A 26,880-nucleotide genomic window follows, 5' to 3' on the forward strand; every position below is an offset into this window, starting at 1 on the left:
GTCCTTTAGAGTTTGCACCTCCTTGGACACCGCCTCAGGATCCTCCTCATTTTTGGTCGTGGATGGCATGTCCTTTTTCTCTTGCCTAAGTTCATCAATGAGCTTGTTCGTAGCAATAAGTTTCTTGTTCACATCGCCAAACTGATGGATCTTTTTCTCAACCACTTTCTAAGCATCTTCTAGTGACTTCTTCAATTCATTGGTGGTCGTGGTGGCCTTTAGAAATTTTGTACACTTTGCTCGAAATTAGTGTATGCCAACTTCATATTAACCTGCACGGCAAAACAAAGTTAAAACTTGTATGCGGAAAAATATATACAAAAATAATCCTAAGACAAAACACTTACCTAGGTAACCTCCTTTAAGATTCCACTGACCAGTAGCTCTACTGGCATCTCCTCGGCCCTAATAAGTTTCTCGTTCACCTCAGGCATTAGACAATCTTGGTAGAAAGAGAGCATCTCTATTTTGGCTTTTTGGTCTCTGGTTGAAGTGTGGGCAGCATGGCCCAAGCTTTGGTAGTCCAGGCCCGTCATGGTTTGCCCCCTTTGAGTTCTTGGTTAAGGTGCTTGATGGTTGGGATTTTGAAGAGTTCTTAGCCGGAGGAAAAACATCAAGGATGTTTGTGGAATCAACAGTAAAATTCCTCTCAGTATTTACCTAAGGAGTCTTGGAGCTCAGATCAATGCGCTTGAGAGCGTCGTCAGGTCTGCTTGCTGCAATTGATTAATAATAATGAAGTACCATCAAGCTTTACTGAACAATTTTCTTCATTTGATATTAAATTCAATTACATCATTGTGAGCTATGTTGAAAGAAAAAGAAGTAGTAGTTGTAGAATTTTCTTTTTCATCAAAGCTTAGCTGAAGTGATCCCCACTACACTAATGTCGTGTTCGACTAATAGGGTCCACACCTTCGCGATAGACCTCCTAACCAAAGCATGACTTCGCCACATCTTGTCGGTCCGAGAGGAGATTGATTCACTTGCACAAGGTAAAGTGAATCTCACTACGAAGCAAACTGTCTAGGGAACAATTGCTTTATTAATAATATCGTCTTAGATGCTCCACGTTCCAATATCGTAGTACCGACACGGGAGTCAAGTGGAAGTCATAGAAAAATCCAACCTATTTGTCCCATGTTCAAACACTTTTGTGATGACATAAGATCCCTCCCTCTTTCATTAGGAGTCTTCTATGTCTCTTTCTTAGTCAATATCTTTAGAGGACTCATATGACACATTTTCATTGTTGCTCCCCTGTTCCTGATCATTGTTGGAAATAAAGGGAGAATCTTCATCATGGCTCCATTGTCCTCAGTGGAGGCATTAGGGATGATTCTTCTTCAAATCCTTGTTAATATCTATTCGAGACAAAAAAAAGATAAGCAGTGTATTCGGTTACTTCTGGTTGAGAAAATCCTCTGACCTTCTTGACAGCTTCATTGAGCTTAATGAAACTGTCAGCTATGTCTAGATACTCTTGACTAGTGTACACTATACCGACAATTTCCTTCAAGATAGTCCTCCTTAGAGTGACATGTACATGTGTAGAGGGAGTTGGACCGATTGCTCAAGCGTAACATGTCTCCATGCACCCATGGGAAGTATTAGTACTATTGGCCATTAGGACCTCAAGCGAAGTACGAAGCTCCTTATTCATCACAGAAGTAATTCTGAGTGTTGAGTAGTTGATTGATCTCCACTCTCCAAATCTCATACCCTTCTTTTTCGTGGTAGAGATTCTGAGTTCTTCCCTTATGTCTGACTATAGGTTCCTTTCTCTTTACAGGGTCATGGGGTGCTCTAGGGTCATTAGACTTGTGAAGTAAATCCCACAGAGGAGATTGGTTTCCCGCATTGTTCGAATCACTTCGAGTAGAATTGTGGTCGTTCCTATTAGTCACTTGTGGTGGACTTATAGGTCTATGATCTGGAGTTTGAGTCCTTTCGCACACTCATTCATAGCTTGTCTCCCTAATAGGCGACCACTCGATATCAGGCAGAGATCCCATAGATCAATGTTCCCGAGTATAAGTCCTTTCGGACACCTCGCTTGTAGTTCACTTTTTTTGGGGGAATCTCAGTGTCTGCTGCTTTTGGAGTAGTAGCTTGACTACCTAGAGTGGTAGTGTTGCTTTGTGTGATCATGGATGATTGCTTGCTTGAACTTATGAATTCTTTTTAGAACAAAGCTCCTAGCAAAGAAATCAAAATGTAGTTGGGTAACTCAAGTTGTGGCTATAAATAGAAGCACCAAAATATTGACGTTGAAAAGTGGCCAACACCAGCTCGCTAGATTGGCAAGATGAATAATGAGTTTACGTAAATAATTTAGAGAGACACAAAAAATTTATAGTAGTTCACTCCCCGTGTCTTGATTGTAATAGAGTTACGTCTACTTCAAGTTTTTAATTCTCACGAGAATTACAAGAAAATTAGCTAAGTGTGAAAATTTTAATTTCTAGAAAGAGAAACTAGAGAGAGATGCTATGACGTTATGGGTACTTTTTTGAATAAGAAAAATGAGATTGTGTAGCTCTCATTTTATAAGGGATGAAGGTCCTAATAAATTGCAATAAAATAATCAAAAAAATATGGAAAAATACTTTTAAGCTATTTTTGACAGTAGATGATGACTTGACGGTGAAATTGACTCCAGAGGTTGGTCGTTAATTTTAGAGCTTGAGTTGCGTTTGCAGGACCCACTTCGGGTAAGGTTTAGCTTAAATTAGTAATTTCTCTAAGGTAAAATATGGAGTCGATAGCTTGAGAATTGCGATTGAAATGTGAGAAATGACATGATAGAGCATTGAAATAGTGTCAATCGAATCAACATTGAGTGAGTTATGGCCATTTTACTGAAGGTTATTGTGGGCCTAGCGCCCACGCTGACATCTCAGCGCCCAAGTTAACATCCAGCGCCCAAGTTGACATGTGATGTCAACTTTGACGCTGAGTGTGTAGGAAAACATTTTGGGAATTTATTTTTTGATGCCTAAGATATATTTGGACATCACTTAGTGTATTTCTATGTTTTGGGAAATTCTTAGAGATGTTGTTGTTTTGTAAAAATGGGAGACTCAAAACTACCCGGTTACCGAGTACATCACCTTAACAGAAAAGTGAAAATATGAAGTTGTGAATTTGACTCTTCTGACTTCATGGCTCTCAGTTATTATGAAAAACTCGATGAATGGTCAAGGCAAAATCAAGATCGGATAAGTAGAACCCAGCGCACTAGGCCATATGTAACACTGGGCAGTAAGTGCTTTTTTTAGAGATTTTGAGATGTCGTTTTGATACTTCCATAGTCATTAAACTTGAGGATGAGGTCTCCTACCCCGTTTTTGACCATTATAGAGAGAATGCTGAGAGAAAAAAATTTATTTGAGTGATCGAAACCAGCACACCAAGTTGATTGTAAAGCTAGGAGTTGCGCCCAACACCTGGTCAATTTGGGCGTTGGGTTGAGTTTTGATGCCCTTGATTATCGTTTTCTCCCCAAGTTTACTTGTATCTTTTTCATTTATGATGACAGAAAATGCCTAAAATACTTTTTTGAAAAAATTATAGGAAACAGCCCAGGTTGAAAATATGTTATATTGGGCGCTGGGCCTAGTGCCATGTGTCAACCTTGGTTTTGGGCCCAATTCTTTGCCCTTAGACGGCTCCTTTTGGTCCCTAAAATTAGTTGGATCTTAATTTTTGATGAAAATAGAGAATATTGCTGGCAACTTTTTGGAAAAACACCTCAGAATTGGCCTAGGTTGTCAAAATGTCAACCTCGGCACTCGGCCAGCACAAGGTGTCAACCTGAGCACTGGTCCCTTGGTCTTGCACTCAAGGTAGGCTATTTCTTCCTCAATAGTATTTATTTCCATGTGTTTTGATGAAGTCAAAGAAGATGCACAAGTTGGATTTCAGATCTGATGCTTGGAAGTGGCCTAGATTGACAAATTTTAAACTTGGACGTTGGGTGCATGCGCACCTGATGCTCCGGGTACTCAAAAATAAAAGTTCTTGGAATATGATTCTGATGCCTCAAATATGTTCGTGGTATGTCTAGATCATGTGCCAATATAAAGTTTGACCCATGCATTAACACTAAGAGGATCTTAAAAACTAAAAACCTAGTTGGGGCTGTCAACCTGGGCACTCAATGAAACTCTAGTTGCCCAGGTTGATTTTGAGGTGCTTATTCGTGTATTTTCAGCTCTCGAGGCCTGAACTTGGATGTTTCATGTCTTCATGGTACAAAATACTGAAAGATAGTGGGTTGGATAGAACTTGGCGGGATCCAAACACCCAATCTAGAGTTCTCGAGTCAACCTGGACGTAGGGCTAGGTAGCCCTCCTAGGTTGACTTGCTACGATCTGAGACTACCTCTGAGATGTTTTCTTTCTTCTCACATATCAAACATTGATGTCCACATCATCAGGGCTACTTTTAGTGTAAACAACCCGTATATGATAACAATAATTCACTTATTAATTTATAACAAAATGATCGTGAGTACTTAACGAACATTACTTGATTTATTTTATGTATAATGTAAGATGGTTATTAATGACGACTACATATAGGTAAGATACAGTGATGACAATTGTTTTAAAATTATATGACCAATTTTCTATAAATTTATTGTAGTGATGAGAATTATCTTGAAATTATATTATAAGCATTTATAAATTTATTGTCTTTTTTTTTAGATTTCTATTTTGTATGGGGTTGTTTACTTTTAAATTTTTCTTTTACTATAACAGACATTTAGAATGTTTCTTTGTACGACTACTTTCTTTTTTATAAAATTGTACAATGATTTTTTTAAAGAATTATTTAATGTTCTTTATATAAATTTATTATTTGTCTAATAAATATGTTTATTAAAAATTATACATAATTAAAATTATTTGATGCAATTTTACTATTCAATTAATATTAGAGATTTTTACACCTCATGTCAAAATTGACACATTTTTTACATTTTTATCCATACACGATTTTTTAAACTTTTTTAACTTTTACATTTTTTAATTTTACTTTTCAAAAAGTTTAATAATTACAATTTTACCTTTTCCCTTCTTCCTTACACACGTACACGCACGCCACCTCATAACTCCTTTCTTATTTTTTTTTTGAATTTTTCATTTATCTGATTCTTCCACTCTTCAAACCGAGCTTCCCACGATCACCATTATCAAGCCCTAACCAATTTCTTCTTCCCACGATCACCTTCTCCAAGCCCTCACCCACGTTTTCCTCAACCTACATTGTCATCCTCCACTATATTTTCTCTATATAAATGGCAACCACTAGAAGTGGTTCGAAATCACCATCTCCGGCGAAGAAAGTTTCTAAAAAATCGAAGAAGGCTCCAACTGTTACTTCCAAAGTCCAACCTAAGATGGGGTTAAAAAAAAATTGCTAAAAATTTAGTGGCTGATGTTCCAGAGACATCGGGCACTAAGAAAAGAGCCCCTCCTGTTAAAGCCGATGCTCCTAAGACTAAGAGAGCAAAAATTTCCAAGTCTGCACGCGATGTAAGTTTCTCTTTGTTGTTTTTAAATTTTTCTTTAGTTTTTTTTTGGTTGTTTTATTTGTGGTGTTACATTTGATGATTTAAAGTTTTCCCCATTTTTTGTTCTAGGTTTCCTCAGATTCTGATTTTGAGGATGAAGTGCATGGTGAGGACCAAAAGCCCAAAGTTGAATCGAAGGTAATTTAAATTTGCTTGGTTTCATTTTATTGTGTTAATTTTTACATGAGCTTTTTAGGTCACTGGTTTAGGTGTTTATTAGGATGTTTTTATGTTTTTTTGGTGTTCTTTATGTATTTCTGTCATGTATTGTGGTTGATGTTGTTTTGTTGTTTTTATTCAGTTGTTGTTTGGTTGTTGAAAAATTGCCCAGTTCAATTCGTATTTTGTTACAGTTTTGAATTGCTTTTCACCATTGGTTGGTTATATGTTTATTGTGAATTTGTTTTCGGTTGTTTTACACACTATTAGTATTGAGAAGCATTTTACTAATTTCAATTGCAACAAGATCTTTCAGTGTTGTTTATTCTTTAGTTTTGTATATGTTTATTGTCAGTTTTTTCTCGGTTGTTTGTCACACTACTATTATCGACTACCATTTTCGAAATTTCATAACAACGAGCTTGTACAGTGTTGTTAATATTTTAGTTGTTTTTTTTTAAGTTGTGACAGTGTTGTTACTGTATTTTTTTGAAAGTTGTTTATCTCTTACATTTATCATACTGTAAGGGTTTCATAAACGTTGTTTTTAGGTTTTTTATTGGTTGTAATTTGGTTACTACATTTTTATATATTCATTGTTATTGTATCTAAGATTTGTTGCTTTTGTATTTCTTTTTTTTTTTGCAGGTCCATGCTAGGGCCTCAGTGAAGGTTGAAGGATTTGACCTACCAAAGAAAAATCCCCCTAAGGTGTCCTTTTTTTTAAAAAAAAATTATTTTTATTATTTGTTTTCTGTTTTTTTTTTAGTTTTTTTTGTTTTTGTCCTGATTTATTTTGTTTCTATTGATACAGGAATGGGATTATATTTATGACCAGAAGAATCTATTCATTGCGAAAGCCTTTTCCCTTTGCTACTTTCCGGGTGATAGAGAACATTAAGTCTTGTCTTTCGGATGTACGGCTTGAAATGTTTTCAAAAACTGTTTTGGTCATTTCCTTAACCTTCCCGATTTTAAAGTTCAACCCCAAGTGTTTCATGGGTTGTTGCTCGGGAGGTTCGGCAACCTAATGATCTTTGAGTTGTGGGTAATGATACGCGGTGTTAGGCTTAGGTTTAGCATTGAGGAATTTGCATTGATTCTTTGGGTTAGGCTTGTGAAGGTGATTTGTAGTGTCTTAGATTTTAAGCAAGAGGTTAATAGTCTTTGTGAAAGATATTGGCCAACTTCGTCCTCTATCACTAAGGAATCTGTTAGGGAATGTTTTACCACCAAGAGGTGGGGTGATTCTGATGAGGATGCTGTGAAGTTGGCAGTTTTGTATTTTGTGGAGTGGTTCTTGCTTAGTGGCACTAAGCATAAAAATGTACCCAAGTCTATTTTAGATGTTGTAGATAGTGGGAGGTACAATGAATTTGCTTGGGGCCGGAGTTCTTTTGAATGACTATTTCCTCATTGAAGGGTAAGCTTGATAGTTGGGTTGAGGGTGTTAGGAAGGCAAGGAGTTCGGGAAAGAGGCCGAGTGTTTTTTACACTTTGATTGGTTGTCCTCATGTTCTTCAAGTTTGGTTCTACGAGTGTTGTAAGTACATGAAAGGTAAGTACTGCCAAAAGGAAAGCTCTCGTATTCCAAGGATCACTCAGTGGACATGCAATAGTCAACCTACTTTCAAAGTTTTGAAGACTACTATCTTTGATGTTTCCAAAGATAAGGTATATCTGTTTGTTGTAATTTGGTTTTTCAGTAGTTGTTTTTGTGTTGTTTTTCATTATTAATAATCTTCATAATTGAAATTTTTATTTTGGTGTTTTTTGATCAGCTGCAACTTTCAAATATGAGGCCCACGGCTGGTGAGTTCAAAGCTTTGGCGAAGCGGTTTCAAGTTCGACACCAGAGCTACTGACTCTTACAAGAGTCTTCCTCTTCCCGAAGAGCCAGCTCGTTGATCGAGTGACATTTACGTCAAGCTTGATGCCTTTTCTGAGAAATTTCATGGGTTGGAGGTCAAGATCGATTCGTTGCATACTTCCCAACAGAAGATTTCATCTGATTTGGTTGAGTTGAAAAAGTTTGTGTCTGCACAGTTTGTTTCTTTTGGTGCTCAGATGGGTTCAATGCAGACACAGTTTTCTACTGTTTTTGCCGATTCCTATGCCAAGGTATTTTAGTTTTTCAATAGTTGTTTTTCGGTTTTTTTTAAGTTGTTTTATACTAATTTAATTTGTAATTTCAATATAGGAAAAAGGCAGTGACTCTTCCAATGATGATGATGGAGGTGGTGATGAAGCAGATTTTGATTTAAATGAATCTGAAGAAACTGATGAAAATGAAGAAGAGAATGTTATGGGTGATGAAGAAGGGGAGGGTAGTGAAGGTGAAGAGAAGGATGGTCAAGCCGATGAAGATTCTGACTCAAAAGAAAAAAATGATAATGGCAGTGATGATGAATCCACTGATAGTGAGGAGAAGGTAGATAAGTAGACAATGTAACTAGGTTTTAGTTACTTTGTGTGGTTTATTTTGTTGTAAGTCCGTTTTAGGTAGTGGTCTTGTAATTCTATGTTATTGTTATGTCTCTTGTTATGTTTTATTTTTCAGAAATTTGCAACTATTTTTCAGACTATTTATTTGTATTTATTATGTTATTTATATGGCTGTGTTTATAGATTATGTTGTTCGCAATTTATTGTTGGTCTTCTTATTTTACTTGTTGTTTTTATTTTATTTTTAAGTTGTTATGTAGTTTTTTTTTAGTTGTTGAAGTCTTTCACAAAAAATAACTTCACTTTTTTTCCATTTTCTTTTTCCTTTATTTTCTGTATCAAGAATTTTGTTGATTTCAATGACGGCCGTACTCAAATAGATGTTGAGGCTACGTTCGATCCGGTGTAAAAGCAGTTGAGATTATGGTAATGTTGCTTTTGTGTTGTTTTTTGGTTGTGTAAAGGTTGTTATTTTTTAACCATGCTCTAATTCCTTTTTAATACCATATATAAACAGATGTCTTCAGATGGAATTGGTGGTGATCCTTGTAAACAGATTTCAGTTTCTGAAAATGTTGAGGTTACGGATCGTCGTCTTGTTTGTTTTGAGGTATATTTTTTTTTTTTTGGTTGTTTTTTAGTTTCTTCATACTTTTTGTGTTTAACACTGTCTATTTTCTTTCATTTTTGTGGAAAAAATATATTAGATGGGTGCAACAGGTCTCAATGTTGATTCTAACATTGAACTTGAAGATGACCCAATTCCCGTTGAAGAAACTCCTCTTGTTGACAAGAGGAAATCTAAGAAACCCATAGCGCTGACGTCTCCGTTTATGGAGTATGACTCTTCCATTTCTAGTTCTAAAGATGGTTCTGGTTATGGAGTTTTTAAGTATGTGGCTGGGTTGTGTCCTCTCGATGATAAGATTGGTGAAGATGTAGAACATAAAGACGAGATTGATTTTGACTTGTGGCTTGGTGAAGGACGTCGATCGAAGAAAGATCCGTAAGTGTTTATTTTCAGCATTTTTGTTGTGTTTTTGTATTTTTTGTTTTTTACTTTACTATTTATGTTTCATTTTTTTTTTAAATGTTAGGCATGACAAGGAGAAGGTTTACTTGAAGTGTAAGGATAAGATTGTTCCCCCTTTTCGTTTTGGCGTGGAAGATGTTGCAACCAAGATGTGGTTCCACAAGCTTGCATATCCTGGCCAATGTTTGACTATTTCTGTAAGTTAATTTATTTTTTCTTTTGATTTTTTTCAAAAATTTCAGTCTATAGTTTTCTTCATGTTGTTTGTTGGTTGTTTTTTAGTTGTTGAAATATAATTCATTTTCTGATTTAGTTGTTGGAAATTATTTTACCAGGATCTTAGATCTACTCACAAGTATGTTTATTAACATCCTAAATAAGAACTTTCTAAAACGATAAATTAAACACATATAAAGTTTAAGAAACCTTACATTGGTTGCAGCGGAATTAAATGACTCCTTCCGTTCAGATATCTAGCCCTTGATTCCTTTACGTAGCGAGCATTATCAATATACGAACCCGGATCTCTTTCTACGAATCTTTTATCTTTGAAACTCCTTTGATGATGATCTTTCTTCACGATCTTCCTCACTATGATTGAGGTATCACTTGCTGTGTGTGGGCACTACTCATACACTAAGAAATTTCGAAATTTCAAGAGGGAAGAGAAAGAAGAAGTGGCAGCTAAAGATAGGGAGAGAGAAAGGCTCAGGTTTTTCTCTGAAGGAAAAATAGAAAATTTTAGTGTAATTTTCCTGAAGCCTTCACTATCTATTTATAGCATTCCACTAGGGTTAGATTTGAATTATATGGCATTAAAATAATGAAAAAATCAATTTAAATTTCCTACAAAAGTGGCAGGCCATACACTTAGTGGATTGGGCCTTGCTTTTTGCAATTTTGTAATTTTAACACCTTTTGTATCTGATTTTCTCAAAAATGCCAATTTCCTAATTCAAACATTTAAATGCCAATTCTAACTATTTAATAACTATAAATAATTATTAAATAATATTGTCATTTATCATATTTATTAATTGAACCATACAAAGTATCATAATTAACAAATATGCCCCTATTAACTCTTTCTTTACAATTTCGCCCTTACTTAGTGAAAAATTCACAAATAGACATAGTCTAATTTGAGAATTATAATTTATTAATCAAAATCAATTACATGAGTCTTACAAGCAATATTATCTCAACTAGTGGGGGGACCATGGGTCTATATAACCGAGCTTCCAATAAGTAGATCAAGAATTTAGCACTAAAATTCACTAACTTATTAATTCTTCGTTGAATCCACGCATAGAACTTAGAATTGCACTCTCAGTTATATAGAATGCTCTATATGTTCCACCATATAGACACATCATTAGTTATCCATTGTTATAATCCTAATGTGATCAATGATCCTCTATATGAATGATCTACACCTTTGTAAAGGGATTAAATTACCGTTACACCCTACAATGTATTTATTCCTTAAAACAACTTGACCCCGTATAAATGATATTTCGGCTTATGTGAAATGAGTACTCCACCATTTATGTTCGTTTGGTCAAGCTCGAAGGAGATCATCCTTTGCTTACTAGTCGCCCGATAGAAGCTATAGATTCCATGTTTATGATAGCGCTCCCACTCAATTGCACTACCGTGTTCCCAAAATGTACGTATCACACCGACCTAAAAGTAGGCTTAACTAACAAATCAAAGAACACGAATAGCCTTTCAAGATTGAGCCTAATCATATCAGGATTAAGATCATTTGATCTAGGATCAACTTGGCGATATTGACTTGAATAGATATTACGGTAAGTTTAATAAATCTAAGTCAAAGTTCAATATCGGTCCCTTCCGATGCATACTCCATGCATCCAACTCCGAGCTTTACTTTAACCAATGTTGGAAAGAACATAGTATTTCTCCAAATACAAGTAAACTCTTGTTGTAGATTATCATATCGGTAAAACCCCGTGTGCCGATAAATCTAGGAAACTTTATTCACATAGTCATGTTTACTTTCCAATGTGTTGACGGCACAATAAACGGGATCAAGTATGTGAAAAGGGTTTCGGATGAATTTATACATTATGTACATATAATCATGAAATAAATCATGTGAACCATGCAACATTAAATGTTATTTCTGATCTATATTAATAAGTAAATCTGATTATATTGAAATGAGTTTTATTTAGGGCATAAAACCCAACAAACTCCCACTTGCACTAATATAAAACAAAAAGTGCGTTTCAAATAATCTCAACACCTTGATATACAAATCAAGTGTAGTAGTAGTAAACTCCTCGTAATAGGATCTGAAAGGTTGAATTAACCACAACCTTTTCTCCACCATTACTCTTCCTTTAATCACAAAATCATTGATAATGTGAAATTCCTCTCTATATGTCTACTCTCTTGGGATACTGGATTATATACCTTTGGCAACTACTTTTGGTTAATCAAGAAATTAACACTAGTAGTTTAAGGCAATTTGGAATGGTGCCAAAGATGTATAGAACTTTCCTTAGACTGAATAAGTACCTTTCCTGACTTTAACATTCGGTCCACTTTACGGTAGACCTAGAGACTTCGGATAGGTTTTTACACTTCTCCAAAATCACTATTCCACCCCCGGAGTAACCACCATCTTATCGAAATATTTACTAGCACATAGGCAAATTTCGAAATCGATATGGTGTAGTCTAAGAGTTTTAAACACACCCTTATAGACTAACATATAGTTCCTCTTCTTTATCTTAGGATTTACTTGATTGTCTTCCAATGTTCTTCTCTGGATTAATGCGATACCTACTCATTACTCCCACTCAACAGGTGTACGGTCTAAGGCATACAAAAGCATATCTAAGACCTCTCACTGTTGATGTAAGAAATTCTTTCATGGCTTTATCTTTTCTGGAATAGTCAAGACTTTTCCTTAGATAAATAAAATCTATACCTAAGAAGTTGTGAAGCTTCTATAGATTGCCATTAGAAAGAAAATGCTTGACATCTTACTAAAGTAAGTTGCTTGCATTAGAGTAAGTAATTACCGTGGTATACCATAAGCCATAGGTTTAGATAAACTCAAACCTATAATGCTAGGAACAGGAAGTTTTGTTAAGTCTATTGAATGGACTTATAAACAAAAATTTCCTTTTATGTCCTTGTAATAGAAAACTTTAGGTTATTCCATGTGAATGGATTAAACCATAGTTCTATTGGCTTTCTTCTTAGTTTCTTATCTTGACAATCCATTACTTGTTTAAACTCACAATGGATTTTAATCACTTGTGTCTCCCAAGTCATAAGAAGGTGAGTTCCTAGAAACTCTCCCACTACGACAAGGTACTGTGAATTATGTCGAAGAAAACTAAATGGTATTGATCTCTTCGGTTGTGACAAGACAACAGAGGCAGTAGGATCATCATATGTTATATAAGATGATAGAACACTTTTGGAATCAAGAATAAATATCTCCTTTATTTGCTACTTGTTTTTCAGACTTAGTCATTTTCTTAGAAAAGTAGTATTTGTTTGAACAAACACTTTCTTATCTATTGACAATGGGATGGTCCACCCCTAATCATTTAGAATAGCTAACAAACCATGGTTAACAGTTCTAGCTTTTCTTAAGATTTTGATTAGGTCATCCATGAATCTGGTAATGATTTACGTTAAGTATACAACCATTACATCATTCTGAAATTGTATTACCATAGAAGGAATTAGGCAACGACTAGTAATTAATCATCAATATGCAACTCGAAATTTCTGGGGAGGTAAGTTTGGATATAATTCAAAAATCAATTTAATGATCTTTGAACTGCATATCTACTAACTATTTCTCCACCCCTATCAGTTCGCAAGATCTTTAACCACATACCTTAATGGTGTTTAACCATTGCTAGAAATTAATGAAATTTTTTAAACATTTCAAATTTCTTTGCATAAGGTATAATCTAGAGTTATCGTTTTAAGAATAAAACGAAAAACTCATATCCACCCCTGAATGTACATCCATCTGCGAATGAGATGAACTACTTTCAGTGGATATAGGGATATTAACTCTTTGCAGAGATTGATCTTGTCAAATCCATTATGAACAAGATACAAATGCCATAGATTAAAAAAAATGTGGTAGTGTCTATTGATGACATAGGTTTAGTTACATCAAAGAGTTCTTAGAATACTGCAAGTGGATCCTGGTCACAGAATACCTAACTCATATTCCATACAGTTTTAATCCATTAATAGAAGATGGATATAAACACTTGAGAAAGTGTAACTGTATTGTATTCTGGAATTAGAAATATAAGAAAATTTCTATTTGGAATCTAAAATTAAAGTCAAAGACTTAAATTTATACCAAATATAATGAGTAATTCTATCTTGGACCAGCACTACTAATACAAACTCTAAGTAGATTTGCCCATACAAGTAGGAAATTTCTAAGATTGAGGATTTATATCAATTGGGAATAGAATTTCGGGATTATAATCATATGCGTCATATAAAATGACATGAAATGATTTATAGACCATTCGTCCAATGATATGTTTTTAAAGCTAATTCGAAATGAATAAGCTAAGAGGAATTAGGATAATTTCGTTTAAAATAAGAATCCAACGATGCTTCGATTAGCGAAAGTCAAAGTAATCTTATTTATACAATCTTCTTGTTTCATATCGTAAAAATACTAGTCTAAGGTGTCATCAATTGATGAACAGCTAGATGTCGCATATACAATATTTATCTTTCGAGATCTAACACTATTATGTATGTCTAATGGTGAAAATCCACTAGGGATTTATCTCATTAGATAAACAAGCCAAGTTAGACCAACAATGAAGATTCGAAATTAAACTACAACTTAATAACAGAAAATAACATGGTTCAATATAAATTCATACACAATTCAGAAATTATAAGCATATAGCAAGTAGGAATGACAAGTGAAAATACTAAAACTTACAATCCTAAATAATTTCCAAGGTTTTTCAACAAGCGATACGAGTGTCCGTTTAGGCGAGAGTCAAAGCATCATCCATTGAATAGAGTTGTCAGCTCGTCTAAAATGTTAAACATTCTAGCAACCTTTTATTCGATCAAGATTGGAATTCAGCGTTGTCCCGTTTAGGCGAGAGTCAAGGCAATTCTATCTTATGAGCTTCCACCATTGTTTCATAATTTGCAAGTCAAGTATGGTCGCCACCATTAGGGTGATCCATACCATACAAAACACTTACAAACTACTTATCATGCGAGGTTAAACGGTGCGAAATTGCTAATGAACGTTCCTCCATTAGGGAGGATTACTCACTAAAACAAACGCGGTGTAAAACCCACAATGGAGATCGAATGTCTCTATAATAAAGCTCATTATTTGAAAAGAGTTGTATTTTCTATTGATTCTCCTTATTTATTCTATTTATTTTAAATATATATTTATTTAATTAAAATTTCCAATTTAGAATGAAAAATTCTAAATATAAATTTTAATTTAATATTTATAAATTTTACTTAGATGGATATGAAAATAACATGAATTATTTCCATCTTAGTAATAATTTCCAATAAATATTTAGAAAAATATTCAATTTAAGTTGTTACAAAATTAATTTAAATTAATTTACAACTCAAATTTAATTTTCTATAAATATATATTGCATTTCGAAAAATTAAAGTATATAAGAATACAATTTTCGAAAAATGCATATTAAAATAAAAAATAAATCCTGGAAAAATTATTCTAATTTAATGTTGGCCCAAAATTAATTAATAAAATTAATTTACAACAAAAAATATAATTTTCCTATTTAATTAAATATATAAGAAAAAATTAAATATTTAAGTATGATGATGAAAATCAACTTAAATATTAATTTTCTATTTAATTAAATACACTAGAAAAATACTTCAAGCAAAAATATCATCTATCTAGATTTTCCTTTGACTAATTAATTCAATTTCTAATAATATACTTTAATTCAATTTATTTTAAATTAATCAATAAATGAAAAAATCATTGATTTAAGTTGGTCCAAAATTAATTAAAATAAATAATTAATTTACAACTTAATCTATTTTTCAAGATAAAATTCGAAATTCTAGCATTTAAGAAATGCAATTTCGAAAAAAATTGATTAATAAAATAAAGAAAAAATATATTTTGAAAATTATTTAAATTTAGTTGAAAAATTAAATTTCAACTAAAAATAATTTTCTATTTAATTAAATGTCATGAAAAAGAAATATTTAAGTATGATGATAAAAATCAACTTAGATATTTAATTTTCAAATTAATTAAATGTATTAAATTCAAGAAATAAATAATTAAGTGTAGAAGACTTAATTATTAATCTCTAGTTTAATACTAGGAAAAATATACTTAAAGTAAATTGTACCAAAATTAATTAATAAATAATTAATTTCACAATGTATAATATTTCCTATTTAATATTAGAAATAATAAGTAGTCTAGAAATAACTATCTAGAAAATATCTTATTTGACTAAGTATCTTTTCCACAAAATTTGAAAAAATATCTAATTTAAGTTGACTAGAAAAAATCTAGAACTTAAATATTTTTCAAATTTAAATTTAATTAAATATCAAAAATTAAGTTGTAACCACTTAATTTGAAAATATTCCATTTTAAGTTAATATTCGAAAAGATATTAACTTAAAAAATATCTAAAGAATCTTAATAACCAATGCCTAAAATTCCTCAACTTAATTTTGAAATTTTGAATTCAAAAGATATTCAGATTTAAGTTGGTTAGTTGAAGATAACTAAATATCAACTTAAATAGGAATATTTAATGAAAAATTTAAATTAAGTTCCAGAAAGAATCTAGATGGTTATAATTCTATATTTAATTAAATACAAGAAAATACATATAGTTTAGCTTAGAATAAAAAATAATTCTTTAAACTATATTTTTCTTAAATTAATTTCAAAATAAATGAAATTAATTATGTTGCTAATCAATTTTAATTAGGTTAAACTAGTGTAATTAACCTAGTACAGTCATTCAAATCAGGCAAATGGGCCTTCACAATTGGGGTGGTTTGTGTGAGGGGAGTCTTTGGGTTCAGTATGTCGTACCCACTTCTATGGCTCCCAACTCTCACACAAGGCCCAAAAGAGAGGAATTTAACCTTAATAAGAACAACTGTTATTAATTGAATAAGCCCAATAACTAAATGGGCCTAAATAAATTCTATCAATGACTATGACATTTTATTTAGCAACATTAACCTATATGCATCTATAATAAAATTAAACACATAGGCTCACACAGGCACACTTTGGATGGGTCCTATCATGTTGCTAGGTCATACACAGATGAAAGAAGATTGTAAAATTTTTGTTACAAATTATTAACTTGACCAAGGGAGCCATCAGATCATTAGATCTGGCAAAAAGTAACCATGGCTATTTGCAATCAAGTAATAATAGGTTTTGAAAACTTACAAACAAGCTAAAACACATACTCATAACGGGGTTAATTTGGATAGTTGGAAGTAGGATTTATTTAATTTTAAATAAATAATTTCGAATAAATAAATAATTAAATTAAAAAAAAAAATTAATATTCGAAAAATAATTTAAAAAAAATTAATTTCGGAATTTAAAATTAAATTTCAAAAATAAAAAAAATTTAAAATTAAACCTACTTTTTATCTTATATCTATTTAAAATTACATGATTATAAATATCTATTTTAAATTTAAATAAGGTCAAAATATCTTAAAAAGATTTAAAAAAAATCTTAAAAGATAAGATATTTTTAAATATCTTAAAAGATAAGATATTTTAAAATATCTTAAAAGATTTTATAAATATCTTAAAAGATATTATAAATATCTTAAAAGATATTTTTAAAATATCTTAAAAGATATTATAAATATCTTAAAAGATATTATAAATATCTAAAAAATCTGACCTTAAATTTAAAAAAAAAAAAAAATATAATCAAATTTAAAAATAAGATAGATTTTTAAGCAAAAAGATAAATACTAATTCTATTCGAATTCAAATTACACTAATATCTTGAATTAATTTTAAAAAAAAAATTAAATTAATTCAAAATGATAATTAGAATTGAATTAGGAATAGTAATAGTATATATACAAAACCATACAAAAAATTGGAAGTTAATTCCATGAAAAAGTATGAAAAATTGAAGAAAAAGGAAAAAATCCGAAACTGTACGGACAGTTCTGCGATCGCAGGAAACTATCAATACGATTTTGTCAAATCTTCAAAAAATCATAACTAATTCAAATAAAATCCAAATCGAGTTCTGTAAAAGGCTAACTTGCTTAATTTTTTCCATACTATCCAATAAAAATAATTCCAGAAACGAAATCACAATTATTTTTCACGAAAATTTCACAAACATCAATCAATCATCAAATAACACTCAATACAACATGATACCATCCAAAGAACATACAAACAATCGTTTTAAAGTCCAAATTTCTTGCAAGTAAATCAATTACCTTGGCTGCGAGGCCGATTATTGGAAATTATTTTACCAGGGATCTTAGATCTACTCACAAGTATGTTTATTAACATCCTAAATAAGAACTTTCTAAAACGATAAATTAAACACATATAAAGTTTAAGAAACCTTACATTGGTTGCAGCGGAATTAAATGACTCCTTCCGTTCAGATATCTAGCCCTTGATTCCTTTACGTAGCGAGCATTATCAATATACGAACCTGGATCTCTTTCTCTGAATCTTTTATGCTGAAACTCCTTTGATGATGATCTTTCTTCACGATCTTCCTCACTATGATTGAGGTATCACTTGCTGTGTGTGGGCACTACTCATACACTAAGAAATTTCGAAATTTCAAGAGGGAAGAGAAAGAAGAAGTGGCAGCTAAAGATAGGGAGAGAGAAAGGCTCGGAGTTTTTCTCTGAAGGAAAAATAGAAAATTTTAGTGTAATTTTCTGAAGCCTTCACTATCTATTTATAGCATTCCACTAGGGTTAGATTTGAATTATATGGCATTAAAATAATGAAAAAATCAATTTAAATTTCCTACAAAAGTGGCAGGCCATACACTTAGTGGATTGGGCCTTGCTTTTTGCAATTTTGTAATTTTAACACCTTTTGTATATGATTTTCTCAAAAATGCCAATTTCCTAATTCAAACATTTAAATGCCAATTCTAACTATTTAATAACTATAAATAATTATTAAATAATATTGTCATTTATCATATTTATTAATTGAACCATACAAAGTATCATAATTAACAAATATGCCTATTAACTCTTTCTTTACAATTTCGCCACTTACTTAGTGAAAAATTCACAAATAGACATAGTCTAATTTGAGAATTATAATTTATTAATCAAAATCAATTACATGAGTCTTACAAGCAATATTATCTCAACTAGTGGGGGGACCATGGGTCTATATAACCGAGCTTCCAATAAGTAGATCGAAATTTATGCACTAAAATTCACTAACTTATTAATTCTTCGTTGAATCCACGCATAGAACTTAGAATTGCACTCTCAGTTATATAGAATGCTCTATATGTTCCACCATATAGACACATCATTAGTTATCCATTGTTATAATCCTAATGTGATCAATGATCCTCTATATGAATGATCTACACTGTAAAGGGATTAAATTACCGTTACACCCTACAATGTATTTATTCCTTAAAACACTTGACCCCGTATAAATGATATTTCAGCTTATGTGAAATGAGTACTCCACCATTTATGTTCGTTTGGTCAAGCTCGAAGGAGATCATCCTTTGCTTACTAGTCGCCAGATAGAAGCTATAGATTCCATGTTTATGATAGCGCTCCCACTCAATTGCACTACCGTGTTCCCAAAATGTACGTATCACCCTGACCTAAAAGTAGGCTTAACTAACAAATCAAAGAACACGAATAGCCTTTCAAGATTGAGCCTAATCATATCAGGATTAAGATCATTTGATCTAGGATCAACTTGGCGATATTGACTTGAATAGATATTACGGTAAGTTTAATAAATCTAAGTCAAAGTTCAATATCGGTCCCTTCCGATGCATACTCCATGCATCCAACCTGAGCTTTACTTTAACCAATGTTCTGGAAAGAACATAGTATTTCTCCAAATACAAGTAAACTCTTGTTGTAGATTATCATATCAGTAAAACCCTGTGTCTGATAAATCTAGGAAACTTTATTCACATAGTCATGTTTACTTTCCAATGTGTTGACGGCACAATAAACAGGATCAAGTATGTGAAAAGGGTTTCAGATGAATTTATACATTATGTACATATAATCATGAAATAAATCATGTGAACCATGCAACATTAAATGTTATTTCTGATCTATATTAATAAGTAAATCTGATTATATTGAAATGAGTTTTATTTAGGGCATAAAACCCAACAGTTTTTAAGTATGTGGCTGGGTTGTGTCCTCTCGATGATAAGATTGGTGAAGATGTAGAACATAAAGACGAGATTGATTTTGACTTGTGGCTTGGTGAAGGACGTCGATCGAAGAAAGATCCGTAAGTGTTTATTTTCAGCATTTTTGTTGTGTTTTTGTATTTTTTGTTTTTTACTTTACTATTTATGTTTCATTTTTTTTTTAAATGTTAGGCATGACAAGGAGAAGGTTTACTTGAAGTGTAAGGATAAGATTGTTCCCCCTTTTCGTTTTGGCGTGGAAGATGTTGCAACCAAGATGTGGTTCCACAAGCTTGCATATCCTGGCCAATGTTTGACTATTTCTGTAAGTTAATTTATTTTTTCTTTTGATTTTTTTCAAAAATTTCAGTCTATAGTTTTCTTCATGTTGTTTGTTGGTTGTTTTTTAGTTGTTGAAATATAATTCATTTTCTGATTTTCGAACATTTCTCATTTTTAATTATTTAGCATCTGGACATCATTTTTTACTATCTACGTAAAAAAGGAAAGTATGCAAAGGAGCCAAAGGTTAAGTTCACAACCACCGATTGCTTATTCTTCAAAACCATTCATGCTTTGTATGAAAAATTTATTGCACAGAAAAAAAAATCTTTCTTTGATAAGCACTTGACATGCCATTGCGATTATATAAGAGGTAGAAAAATGTTATGTGGTTCCCCTTGGCATTTGTGCGATCATGTTTTCTTTATCATCCATATGGAGACTGAATCACATTGGATTCTTGGTCGATTGAATATTGAGGAAAGGCGTATGTACATGTACAACTCCTTGTCGACTGCTATGAAAGATAGTGCTGCTATCAAAGCTTGTCAGCCATTTGCGGTGTTGTTGCCCCACTTTTTTGCTTTGTTTGATGAGTTCAAAAAGGAAAACAAACCGATTTGTTTAGACCCTTTCAAAGTTGTTAAGGTTGATGGTTTGCCTCAACAAACCTCGAAGTAAGTTGTTTTTATTTTTTATTTTTCAAATGTTTTTAAAATTTGTAATGTTATTTTCCTTTTTTAAGTTTTTCTTGTTGTTTTTTGGTTGTTTTGCGGTTGTTGTGGTTGTTTCGTTGCATCGTTCGCCGAATACTTTATTGATATGAAACCGATTCCTCCCATATTTGATGTTGAGAAACACCGTGATAGGCTTGCTGTGTTGTTCTATAAGTATGCTCACATGAAAGAAGTGGATTTTATTGATAGTGAAGATGAGGCTCCTCCAAAGGGTCCAAAGAAGAATTTGTCTTAGTTATCTATTGGTTGTTGTTGGAAATACTACTTTTTTTTATCTAGCTTTTGTTTTTTCTATTACAGATTATGTTCATAATCATAGACAAGTTGTTGTTTCTATCATGTTTTTTCTTAATTGGAATTGGTTTTTAATTTGTTCATATTTTTGGATTTTTAATCTTTATATTTACTCTTACTCATGACGGCATACTATTAACAACCTTATTACAACCATACGACAAACAACTAAATTGCATTTGTAATCACTTTATGTAGTTTATTTTTCCTTCTTATTAATTTCAACATTCTTCCACTCATTTAATTATTTAACTATAATATTTGATGTTCTTTTGTATATTAATGATAATAATACCAATTCCCTATTATCAATATCTCTCCACATAAAAAATCACAATAAAAAAATGTATGTAACAACCAATCGTAATATGCAATATGTGTTTTCTAAATGTTTTAATATAGTTGTTTTTTGGTTGATGTGTAGTTGTTTCCAACTTATCTTTGTAATTCTTCTGCGGGTCTTTTTGTTATGTCCCTTTTGTCCACACTTGCCACACTTGTTTTGTTTCTTTGTTTCCCAATTTCTTGCCATTCTTCTTTTCCTCGGCCTTCCGGACTTGATTCTCTCCTTTGGAGGCAACAACATGATGTCTTCAAAAAATTCTGGAAGTTCCCATTCTCTTACGTTTCCAGCTGGGTATCTTGTTTCTTCATATGTTTGCGGCCATGCTTTTGATGTGTAGTATTGTGCACGGTAGTTGTATGTGTTTATGTTCAAGTCCTTCATGACGGCTATTTGCATGGTTACATGGCATTTCATCTTTTTGAAATCTATTGCATGTGCACGTCTTCTCCTTCAAGTTTACTATTCTTGTTACTGTCTTCATCTATCACCTCAAACAGGTTACGGTTTCTTTGGTTTCACTTTTGCATGTTTTAAACCAACTTTAAAACAACCAAAAAACTATGCAAAAACAAGCTGTTTTCATTTTACTTTATGCGAACGATAATTTTAACTTACGTTAGTCGCAATATTGTACATAGTTCCCTATGAGTTTTTCTCGGATGGTGGTGTCGGCCTTGTTGTGCATTTTTGTGCCTCCTTTCTATTATTGTATGTCCACTCTTGCATTTGTGCCTCGAAGCACTCCATTAATGTTGTCACGGTGTTTCCCTTCTTTGCTAAATTTGCGAGTTCGGTGCCTCGGCTATGTTTGATGTCATGGTAGAGTACCTATAATTTGGACGGTTTCGTCATAGTTCTACTTTTGAAAAAAAAACTCAAACGCAACGCAAAAACAACGCAAATACAACGCTCTAAATATGTGAATATATCATTAATTTTATCCTTCTTATTAGTTTTCACCTGTTGTTTTCTGAATGATACCTTGACCATTTTTCATGGCCAATTTTCTCAGTACGGTCTTATGCGCTTATCCAAGTTGTCTAGCTCCCTCATATGGAATTCAAACTCCATTTACGTGTAAGCTTTTGCGAGTTTGCAAAGAATGGCACTACGAAATGCTTTGCATTTTTCTTGAATTTTGTTTTGAGGTTCGACAAGAGGTGGAAGATGCGGTAGCCATGTGTTATTTCGGGGAACACTTTCCTAGTTGCTTTGATGATGCTTTCATGTACGTCGATATTAGGCATTGACATTCTCGAACCGAATGCTTCTTTTATTTTTTTTAAGAACCACTCCCACGATTTATCGTTCTCAGAATCAACTATGCAGTATGCTAGTGGAAAAATTTTCGATTTTGCATCTTGTGTGTTGGCAGTGAGCAACGTGCCTCCATACGCGGCCTTTAGGAATGTACCGTCTACCACGATGATTGGTTTGCAGTTTGGCCAACCTTTTATAGCAGCATTCAATGCAACAAATGCATATTTGAAACTGTCATCATCATCTTTCTCTATGTCTATTAATGTTCCTGAATTTTAATCAAACAGGATTTTGCCAAACAACATGTACTCAACGAAATAACAACGCAAAAACAACTGTTTTTTCACAAATATTTTCAAAGTAAAATTTTTAAATTTTTTTTACCTGGATTTGTAATCTGTAGCATGTACTGGTATCTTGGCAAGAGATTGTACGACTCTTTAGCATTTCCATGTAGCTGGGTTTGTGCTCGCTCTTTACTACGCCATGCTTTCATGTAATTCATCTTTATTCCGTATTTGTCTTTCATTTACGTCTTTATGTACGCGAGGGCTGCACTTTGTTTTCGTGGTTCAAGAATTTTGGTTTTACAAAATCTGCTATCAACTTTGATGTAGCTTGTCGTTGATCTCCAAATCTTATTGTAACTGCACATGTGTGTTCTTCTTCGTAGCTCCTTATTATGAATGTTTCTGTGTTTCCATTTTTTTTAGCCTTTAAACTCCATTTGCAGTTTGTGTCCAAACACACTATGTTGTATTCTTTTGTGCAAGATTTCACTACTTTGTATTGAAATGTCTTCTTGATTGCAAAGTAGCATAGTGTACTTATAAATGTTTCTTTGTCCTTGTAAATTTGCCCTTCTCTATTGTTTCATGTCGTTTGTCATTGATGATCATCATTTCTGTGTTGTCCACTTCCTCTTCTTCTTCTGGTTGTTTTCTAGTTGTTGTACCATTTGCGGCCACAAGCTTTGCATAGTCGGTGAAGTCGAAATCTTCATCTACTTGTAGTTTTTCTCTGTTGTTTTACGGTTGTTGTATGGTTGATTCGATGACACTTTGTTCTGTTTCTAGGAAAAATGTATCAACTTCCCCATATCCCATCGTCTGCCTTGAGATAGTTGTTGCTTGGAAGTTGTTGCCGTGTTGTTTCAGTTCTTGCAAGTCTTCTGTCTTTGCGTTGTTCTCATACGATTCCATGATCATATTGTTCCACACCATTGTTTGGTTAGGTGGTGCCGTGTATTCTTGGTTTTGTTCACACACAATGGGTACCTTGTGAAATCAACCTCCTTCGTTAATAGCTTTATGTAGAACAACGGACTTTTGTCATCCTTGATTTGTAGTGGTTGGCCTCCTTCCTTCAGTTGATATTTCAGTTGTAGTTGTGTTGATTCATGGTTGCATTGGAGTTCTTCCATCATTATTCTCCTTAGTTCCTCAAAAGTGCACTTGGTCGAAATTAATTCTCCACTTGATTCATAATCGACATAGTTTTTGTTGTCATCCCAATGCCCATTGCTGCACCAATATTTGTAATGGTTAGTTTCTGAAATAATGTAAATTATTTACTTGGTTCGATTTTGTAGTTGCAAACAACTATTTTAATCTGCCAAAACAACCAATAAACAACTCTTTCCACCAATAACTTATGCATGTAACACTTTCAAATTTGGCCGACTATTTATATAGGTTAAATCAACTATCAAACAACTATTTCAAAACTGATCAGTAATTAATAACAATAGATTCATATTTTCCAGTTTGTAGATCCCAAACAACTATTATTCCCTTTGTAAAACAACTTGTAAACAACGAGTTTCGAATAAAACAACATGTAGCAACTATTTATATGCCTTAATGTTTATTTTCATGCAAACCGTTGTTGTTTTTTTCTCAGCTTCATCAATATTTCATTATTATTTCAATTTAATCCGGTTTTCATCAATTAATATCAAATTTCTATTCATCTACACTAAAAATTTTTTTCACGTTCATGAAAAAATTTGTTTACCTTCAATTCTCCTTCTGATTCAATCATGGGTGAGTTTCTTTGATTTCCAGCTCTCCTTCTACTCGGTTCTTCTCCGCTGATCGCGATTTCTTTGTTCAATGATTGTTGTTTTTGAGTTTTTTGTACATCAATGGAGGTTTCTGGTTTTTTTTTTTCCTTTTCGTTTTTGATTTTGGATTTTCGGGATTAATTTGGTTTTCTAGGAGTTCTACATTTTGAATTGAATTTGATTTTCTTGGTTTTTGGAAGAAAAATGGTTGAGATTGGGTTGTTGGGGTTGGACGGTGGGTCACGAAGAATGGTGCTGGTCACGAAGAAGATGGAGTTTAGTTTTCTTAGCCGGTATTTTTGTAATTACCAACTTTTTAATTTCCATTTTTGTTTATTTCCTTTTTTGGGGTCATAAATGTAAATTTCATCTATTTTTAGTCTATAATAGAAAAAATCTCTTAATATTATATAAAACCAGTAGGGAACCTAGGATTTAAAATGAGGGGAGTGTAATTTTTTTTTTGGTAAGTGAGAGGGGCAAAGAAGTAAATTTGAAAAGGAGAAAAATACATTTAATGAGATTATAATTCTTGTTCTCTAACAAGATATGCTTAATCATTACACCAAATTTAATATTATGTTCAAAAATATTATTTTTAATTATTACAAATATATATCGTAAGCCCAATTAAATTGTATATATTTTTTTCAAGTGGACGACTGCCCCACTTCGGTTATATGTGGGTCGCCCCTGTATATAACTATATATAATGTAAAAATTCTATAAGTGTGCTAGCTTTATATGATTTTCCATAACTAGTGATAAATTTTACTAATAACTAGCTTTATTGTACATATAAATTAACATTCAACAACACATCAAACTAAAGTCTATAATCAAAATTCAGAAGAACCATTGAACTATATAACCAGTAGCTTATACAGCTATGTTTCATGTTCATACGCAGTAAAGACAAATTATATCACATGGACCGATGGACGTGTTTGCATTAAAGTGTGGTTGAAATAAACTTGTTAACTACCTTTGGTTTTTACTCTGACTACAATACATAAATTAAATAAATTATTTAATTTTTTATTTTTTACAAGAGAAATCTTAAAGTGCCTTTTAGTGTCTAACGTTCTCCTATGTGTTAATACAATTTATTGGATTCATAAGTATCGTGTCATATAATTTAATATAATAGCTTTGAGGAGTATCATTGTCAATCATACCTTGCAACGTGTGAAGAAAGTATTAGGTACTACTAGTCTTTAATAGCAATACTCTTTTTATAATTGTCTCTCATTTGAGGTATCGTAGAAGATAATACACCGACATATGGTGCGGTCACCAATACACATGCACTCTTCTCATACCATATACCAAATCCCTATATAGCTAATATATATTGCCATCACCTTTCCTCATCACCTCCCATCTCTTTCTCTCCCTTTCTCTTTCTTTTTCTCTCTAATCAAAAGTAGTGACTAGTAGCAATGGCAAATTCCATTGTTACACAAATCTCACTCCTAATATTTTCCATTATTCTACTTGTTCTAAGCCATTCAAACAATGCAACAGCAACCACTACTACCAAGGAGGCCTCAGTTGTGTCGAAAGAGCAAGTAGCATGCACGATGTGCGACGCGTGTGAAAACCCATGTGAGCCCTTGCCAACACCACCGCCACCAGTCGTCGAATGCCCGCCGCCACCAGCTCCTCCGCCGCCTTCTCCACCGCCCTACAAAGAACCAGAATGCCCACCTCCTCCAATGCCTAAACCTCCTTGCCAAGAGAATATTTGCGGCGGAGGCGGCGGTAATTATGGTCCTCCCGGCGGTGAAGGTGGCAGTAATAACAGTCCCCAATATCCTACTCCTATTATGCCACGTCCCCCATATATGCCGGTGGGTGATGCTCCGCCGGCTTCATACTATCCCAACTACTATATGCCTCCACCTTCAAGCTCTCTAAGAATCACAATCACCCCTATTCTCAATTCCTTGTTCTTCTTCTGCTTCTTTCTTTCCTTAATTATTATGTAGTATTTATACAAGTTTTAGAATTATATATGAAGAACAATATTTACAATTAAAACCATATATATTTACGTGTATGGTTTATTTGCTTCTAAGAGGCAAATTTTAGTTCAAAACAATATTTAATGTAGAAGAATAAGGCTATAGCTATATATGTATAACTAGCTACCATATATATGTCTTCTTTTAATTTGTAATCGTTTATTCTATCTGTATTGACTTTCGTTTGTGTAGTAGTGCA

At 32.8% G+C, this 26,880-nt stretch overlaps 3 protein-coding genes and 1 long non-coding RNA gene across 4 annotated transcripts; all 4 read left to right on the forward strand.

Annotated features, from left to right (window-relative positions):
• Positions 1 to 6,877: 6,877 nt before the first annotated feature.
• On the forward strand, positions 6,878 to 7,606 carry LOC133032026 (uncharacterized). The gene is made up of 2 exons (XM_061105837.1): positions 6,878 to 7,415; positions 7,523 to 7,606. Exons 1-2 carry the CDS (start codon positions 7,143 to 7,145, stop codon positions 7,604 to 7,606), a joined length of 357 nt encoding a protein of 118 aa, XP_060961820.1. The 5' UTR covers positions 6,878 to 7,142.
• A 212-nt stretch (positions 7,607 to 7,818) lies between these two features.
• On the forward strand, positions 7,819 to 8,348 carry LOC133031943 (uncharacterized). The gene is made up of 2 exons (XR_009684971.1): positions 7,819 to 7,862; positions 7,942 to 8,348. It is a non-coding gene; the product is annotated as an uncharacterized LOC133031943 (long non-coding RNA).
• A 244-nt stretch (positions 8,349 to 8,592) lies between these two features.
• On the forward strand, positions 8,593 to 9,666 carry LOC133032353 (uncharacterized). Its single transcript, XM_061106271.1, has 2 exons — positions 8,593 to 8,796; positions 8,894 to 9,666. The coding sequence occupies exons 1-2, from the start codon at positions 8,704 to 8,706 to the stop codon at positions 9,194 to 9,196; spliced, it is 396 nt and encodes a 131-aa protein (XP_060962254.1). The 5' UTR covers positions 8,593 to 8,703; the 3' UTR covers positions 9,197 to 9,666.
• A 16,430-nt stretch (positions 9,667 to 26,096) lies between these two features.
• LOC133032027 (leucine-rich repeat extensin-like protein 3) lies at positions 26,097 to 26,645 on the forward strand. Its single transcript, XM_061105838.1, has one exon. It carries the CDS (start codon positions 26,097 to 26,099, stop codon positions 26,643 to 26,645), a length of 549 nt encoding a protein of 182 aa, XP_060961821.1.
• Positions 26,646 to 26,880: the final 235 nt, after the last annotated feature.

The sequence above is a fragment of the Cannabis sativa genome, chromosome X, assembly GCF_029168945.1.
Source record: "Cannabis sativa cultivar Pink pepper isolate KNU-18-1 chromosome X, ASM2916894v1, whole genome shotgun sequence".
Lineage (NCBI taxonomy): Eukaryota > Viridiplantae > Streptophyta > Magnoliopsida > Rosales > Cannabaceae > Cannabis > Cannabis sativa.